A 6,867-nucleotide genomic window follows, 5' to 3' on the forward strand; every position below is an offset into this window, starting at 1 on the left:
GCGAATGGCATTCACGTAGACACATTCACTCGGCAAATTAAATAAACACCTCTTTTAGCATTCACACAACGAAATGTGCAATTACATTACCAACAGGGAGTATCTATTTTGGTCAGGAAAAGGGGGCTGGAAGCTGCCAGGACCTGGCTTTGAAATTTCCATAACATTCGAGTCACCTGTCGGTGGAGCAATTTATCATATGCTGACATGCCTGACAACTGTCATTGTCAGGATACGCGAAAGGTGTCGGAAATGAGATGAGGCATCAAGGAACCGTGGCAGCCACGTAGTGTCTGCTATTTGGCTCTCCACTTGCCACTTGTCGGGCCGCTTTATTAGCCACATCCATTGTTATCCACATCCAATGTCCGGGATTCTCAACTATTTTCCCCCATGGAATTCTTACTTTTCCGTATTTCTTAGCGCTATTTACTACGCTTTTCGCTTATTCTCCATCAACTGTTTGTCATGTCAACTATGCACCCAACTCAAGACAACACTTAATTATGTTTTCTGTTTCACGGAAAAGTTTCGCAGAACGAGAAATACGAAGGCAGAGAGCTAAAAAGAAAAATTACTCGAAATGGCAAAATGATTCCGGCGCTGTTTTCTTCTTTGGCTGCTGCATCATAAATTATTGAAGTTGCCATTCTGTCATAGCCATGTAGTTATATACCCGTCTCTTTTTCTTCCCCAGCTTCCCTCTCTTTCTGTCTTCCCCATTCTCTTTCTCTGTCTCAGTTGTGCAGCCGGGGAATTTAATTTGGCACCAGGTGCCAAGTCGCGACCCTGTCTTTAAGCAAAGCCATCGTTGCAGAAATATATAGAAAATAAAATGAAACTTTTCCACTTATTTTTCCTGCCACAAAAACGGACAGGAGAAGAAACTAATAAAATGTTCTTCTGTTTTTTTTTTCTTGTGGCTTCCACTACTATAAAATTTATTTTGTTTTCGCATAACTCGGAAATGTTTTCCCCACTGTTCCGTCCGCCACTCAATAAATAAGTAGCGTAAATAAGCCCACCTCCATTTCGGTAAGCTTCTCCAGAGAGGTAAAAAACTTTGGGTTGGCAGCTTTGTCCCGTTTACATGACAATTTGACAGTTTATTAAGTTGCCAGAGTCCCGCCCGCGGGGCGGGTTTTCCATCTAATGGAAAACTTAGAGTGAAGCCCTCCCGGGGGACCGAACTTATTCATAAACTATTCAATTGACTCGAGTGTCTAAGGTGTATTTTGTAAGCCGTTGACTGGCACATAATAACTTTTAAGAGAGAGCAGTAAAATCAATAATCCATAGTTGTTTTGATATTTTGTATTTCTTGATTGTCTTTTTAAGGTTTTAGATGTTCTAAAACAGGGGAGAAGTATACAGAAAGGTTAGCCTTGATGACACCCAAAAAAAGGGTATTTAAAGATTTATTTCAACATAAAATAGCCAAAACAACATGGAGTGGGTAAATTAAAATAATTATGATGTATTTTAAGCTATATAAAACCAAATTAATTACAAAATGTTTGTAAAAACTTCGATCTTTACAGAAACTCTTTATAATATTCCTTCAATCCATTATTCTCATTTAAATCACTTTTAAGACTCCCAAAAATGGTAATAAAATTTGTATTTGCGAAATAAAACAACTAAAAGTAGGGTCTCAACGTGAACCACTTAACTATTAAATGAAAATAATTTGGATATATTTATGTTACAGATAAGTGGTATGCCTAGTCCATGGTATTACTTTCGCTTGTTGAGGCTCCCATCTCCAATGCGATCATATCTGCTCGATAGATGGCCATAAGATCGATCTTCCTGATAGGCAAAGGATCTGAGCAGACGATCCTGTTCCCGGTCTCTGATACGCTCCTTTTGACGCTCCCTTTCACGTCGGCGCTCACGATCCCGCTCCAAGTTTTGTTCCTTATTCCGATCACGTTCCCGTTCCCGATCACGTTCCCGCTCCCGTTCCCTGTTTCCACGCAGCTGATCCTTTTGCTGCTGCAGCTGGGTCCAATCGTATATGTAGTCATACTGATGGTTCAGCGAGCGCAAAAGGATGCGGAAAAGCTGGCGGAGATAGACGTGATCCGGCGGCTCCTTGAAGCGAAGATTACGGACGTAGTGCATCATCAGGCTAAACTCGGAGGGAAAGCCCTGGCAGAGTTCCGGGATCGTAATGCTCTTCTTTTTCTCCAGAATCTTCTCGTACTTTTGTTTCTTATTGGCGGCCGTAATGCCCTGCCAGGGTAACTTGCCCAGATTGAAGTACATCATGCAATAGCACAGGGATTCCATATCATCCCGGCGGGATTGTTCCACGCCCATTTGGGCATTTATCGAGGCATAGCGAACGGTGCCCGTGAGATTGCGATCCTTGCGATAGGGTATATGCATCTCCGACTCGCTGTCCTTGTACCTCTTGGACAGGCCAAAGTCGATAAGGAACAGTTTGTTGAAGTGGCTGCCCACACCCATCAGGAAGTTATCGGGCTTGATGTCGCGATGTATGAACCCCAGTTCGTGGACACATTCTATGCGCATCAGTAGTTGGTCGGTTATCATCAGTACGGTCTTTAGCGAGAACCGTCGTTTGCAGACATTGAAGAGTTCCTCGAGGGAGGGACCCAGTAGCTCTATGACCATGGCATTGAAGTTCTTCTCGCTGCCATAGTGAAGCAGTTTGGGGAATCCCGGAGTGCGGTTCAGCTGCTCGTACACCTTGGCCTCGTACATCAGCTGCGGATACTTGGCATCGTTCGCCTCCACCTTGATGGCCACCTCCGATGCATCCTTAACGCTCAGTCCGAGATATATATCACCAAAGGAACCGGATCCAATGGGTTTCACCACGCGATACTTGCCGCCGATAAGCTTGTTCTCCAGATTTAACGATGTGTTGCGAACTCGGCCAGGGGTTACAGCCTGTTGGTTGGCCATCATCGTAGCCCCCGGATATCTATATCGATATCTTCTCCTCTGCAATTGTTTTTCAAGAGTCTCTACCTCTGGAAATTGATTTTTCTGGCGAGATATTTATTTTTGTTTACTTTTTTTCTAAATTTTCTATGGGAAACTCTAGTACTAATCCGATTTTGACGTTTAGGGCATTTTGTTTTTTTTTTACCCTGGACCAGCAATGTTTTTGAAAAACTGTTTGAAGCTGACTGTCGTCCTTGACTGTGACTAAATAATGAAAGCTATGTGGAGTTATGGGATGAAGTGAGATATTATGTTAGACAAAACAAGTTATCTTTTAAAGGTATATGTAAAATATATGTGTAAAATAAAATTATGAATTTATTACCAGAGATGTTGATAAGCTTTTATTACAATTTCCTCAAACACTAAGACCAGCAGCTGAAAACGGAAATTAAATATGAAAAGTGGTAATGTAAAATTCAATATTTAAATGCGCCACCATTATAAAGGCAATAAGCTGGATATAAATATGAAATTATATCATTAGCTTGGCAGTTTGCCGAGAGAAAGAAAGATGGAAATGGAAATAGTGGGGGTAGCTGGTAGACGAGAGAGTGAAAATTAAGCGCTACTAAAAGTAAATAAATAATGAACAAACACACGCAAAATGAAGCATTCATAAAGCCGCTTACAATCTGCATAATCATGCCCCCGATGATGATGAAAACGATGATGGTGGTGTCTCTGAAGTGTTTGTCCTGGTGGGTCTGGTTGTGTGGGTGTTCTCGATTTTGTGTGAGTGAAGACAATGCCACGGAAGAACAAAGCAACTTAACTGCAGGTGAGTGTGTGTGTGTATGGGTGTGCCTGGGCAGGTGCATTAAATGCTATTACCACTGCTTTACCCCTTTTACCACCGCCTCTGGCCGTTCCAACCCAAAGGCAGAAGCACCTTTCACTTGGCAACGTCCGTTGTTAATAATTTCAAGACAAAAGGCCACACTAAAACAATAACTAAGCACGCATTAAGTAGTAAGTAAGTAGACGACAATGCCCAGGAACCAGCAAGGGGGGGGGGGGATGGCAGATGAGTCAAACGGGATTGGGCGGAATGGCCAAAGAAGTTAGTTACGTGCGCACAAAAGTACTTTTGGCCAAAAACGTAGGAAATAGACATAAAAGCCAAAACGAAGCAGCACAAGTAGCAAGAAGCTGCTGCAAACGACGAAGACGTGGCAGCAAATAAAATAAAACAAATATAATGAGATTTCGTGCAGCGGGGTTGGGCAGAAGCGGAAAATACACTCAGAAAAATATTATATAAGCTCAAATAATCAGAAAAATCATATTTGTATTGGGTAAGTTTTACCCTTTATTATGCACAATATTATTATACACATTTAAATATTGATTTTGTTTTGCAAAAATTTTATTGTATTTTTTTTAGAAAATATTGAATAAAACTTTTGCATTAAAAAAATTAAATAAGCGGAAAATACACTCAGAAAAATATTATACAACCTCAAATCATCAGAAATAGAATGTTTTCATTAGGTTAGTTTTACTCTTTTTATAAACCCTTATAAGCACTCAATGTCATTAATAACTAAGTACAACTTTATTATTTATTTTCTTTGTATTTTATAAAACATCAAATAGCAGCATTATATATTAATAGTAAAAGTTATAGTATTTTAAAAAAACTTATGTATAAATATATATTTTAAAAATTAATTACTTTGGGTAAATAAATATGATATAAACTTTATTTAAATATGTTTAAGATTATGAGACTTACGAAAATTTTTGGAGACAATACTCAAATACATTTTTATAAATGTCTAAGCTGAGAAAGGGTTTTGTAGTTTTATAATAAATAGTAAAAAAATTTAAAAAATAATAATATGTTTAATAATATATTTAATTCGATAATAATTTAGTAAAATTATTGATCATAGAAATAAAATTCTTAAAATCTAAAATTTTCAATTATTTTTTGGACACATTTAAAATTTGTAGACTTCGCTTTCCCTCAGTGCCCGAAAAGCATAGCATACTTATCAGCGCCGGGCGAAGCAGCAGCGCAAAGATGGCGTCGCGCGCTATCTTTTGTCCGTCTTCTCTGCCAGTGCCTCTGTGTGCGTGGGCTCACGTTCACGCTTACAACAACTAAATTTATTTTAGTTTTAACTATTTGCCCAGCACAAACGACAAACGGCGAAAAAGCAAGGCTAAAAGTAATGCCAACTCTGTGCATCTGTAACTGTGTCTGTGTGTTTCGGGCCAAAGTATTTGACACACACAAATAAAGTTCACCCACACACACAGAGCGGCAGCAACTACACACACACGCAAGTACATTTTCACTTTTCACAAAACATAGCGCACAAAAGCCGGCTGAGGACAAAGGATATTATAAATTACGTAGCAAGTTCTCTCTTTTTTTCTTGTTTTTTGTTTCCTGTTTTGTTTCTTTCAGCCTTGTCGCCCATCCGTGTGTGTGTGTGTGTGTTTGATAGTGCGGCTGTGTGTGTCCGAGTGGGTGTGTGTAATTTGGTGTGTTATTGTTGCTGCTTCTGTTGTTGCCTTTTTACACTAGTCTCCATTTTTTGGTCCACCGTCCTCAGTCCCCCGTCCCTCGTCCCTCGCCACTCTTCGTGTTATTATAATTTTAGCAGTTTATTTTCCTTTGCTATGCAAACTTAATTCCATTTCTCTGTTTATGTGCTTACACACTTGTTCAACTTAAATATAGGGAAATACAGGGTGTTGCGAATTTTCTTGGGGTTCCTTATATAAGAAAAACTGTTATACCATTTCTTTTTAATTTTAATAATCGTAAAATATATTATTTAAAGGTATTTAAAGATTTTTAAAAAGAATATATATTAATTAAATATTGTTTATATTTTAGATTTATTATATTTAGAAATTGTTTTTTTATTGAAATAATTGAATTATTTTCGGAACCCAAAATTTAAATATCAAAGTTTCGCACTGGGTTTCAGTATCAATCCACTTCTGGGCTTATGTGATTACACACTTGTTTAACTGAAATATAGAGAAATACATGGATTTATCGTGGTATAACTTATGTAATAAAAAATGTAATACCATTTCTTTAAAAATTTTAATAATGTTAAAAAATGTTATTAAAACTTAAAGGTATTTAAAGCTAGTTAGTGAAAATATATATTTAATAAATAACCCCTTCTTTTAAAATTCATATTGAAAAATTGATTTATTTGGGAACCTAAAATTTAAGTAGTATACTAACGTTTCTCACTGGGTTTCAGTCTAATTCCATTTCTCTGTTTATGTGCTTATACACTTGTTCAACTTAAATACAGAGAAATACAGGGTGTTGCGACTTTTCTTGGGATATCTCATATAAGAACAATTTAATACCATTTCTTATCAATTTTAACAAAAGTGAAGTAGAATATTTAAATATATTTAAGGGTAGTTAGAGAAAATATATATTATAAAATATATTGTCTTATTACAATTCAAGTTAAAACATCAAAATAATGTAAAATATTTGGGAAACCAAAATTTAAATAATATTGCAAAGTTGATCACTGGGTTTCTTGCCCCTCAAAAAACACCCTGTTTGCCAGCAATCAAACAAGGGCAGCAGCAATGCCAGCAACAACAACATCATCGGCGGCAGCAGAAACAACAATGTGAAGCACAAAAAAGTGGTTACCCCGCACAGTCAAAAGTCTGCTCGGTCTGGACAGATTGGACGGACATTATTGCTGCCGTTTGCGTCGCTGTCGGCGTTGCTGTTGCTGCCACAGTCGCTGCCGCAGTTGGCGTAGCAGTCAATGTTGCTGCTGCTGGCAGAGACTGTACCAAACGTAGTACGCAAACAACACACACACACAGATAAGGAAAACAGAGAGTGTGGTATGTACAGATGTGCAATACATACAAACAGATGGC

At 38.1% G+C, this 6,867-nt stretch overlaps 1 protein-coding gene across 1 annotated transcript; it reads right to left on the minus strand.

Annotated features, from left to right (window-relative positions):
* Positions 1 to 1,647: 1,647 nt before the first annotated feature.
* On the minus strand, positions 1,648 to 3,195 carry LOC108009039 (casein kinase I). Its single transcript, XM_017073039.3, has one exon. The coding sequence runs from the start codon at positions 2,938 to 2,940 to the stop codon at positions 1,738 to 1,740; it is 1,203 nt and encodes a 400-aa protein (XP_016928528.3). The 5' UTR covers positions 2,941 to 3,195; the 3' UTR covers positions 1,648 to 1,737.
* Between the last annotated feature and the right edge of the window lie 3,672 nt (positions 3,196 to 6,867).

The sequence above is a fragment of the Drosophila suzukii genome, chromosome 2L (genome assembly GCF_043229965.1).
Source record: "Drosophila suzukii chromosome 2L, CBGP_Dsuzu_IsoJpt1.0, whole genome shotgun sequence".
In the NCBI taxonomy this organism is placed as follows: Eukaryota; Metazoa; Arthropoda; class Insecta; order Diptera; family Drosophilidae; genus Drosophila; species Drosophila suzukii.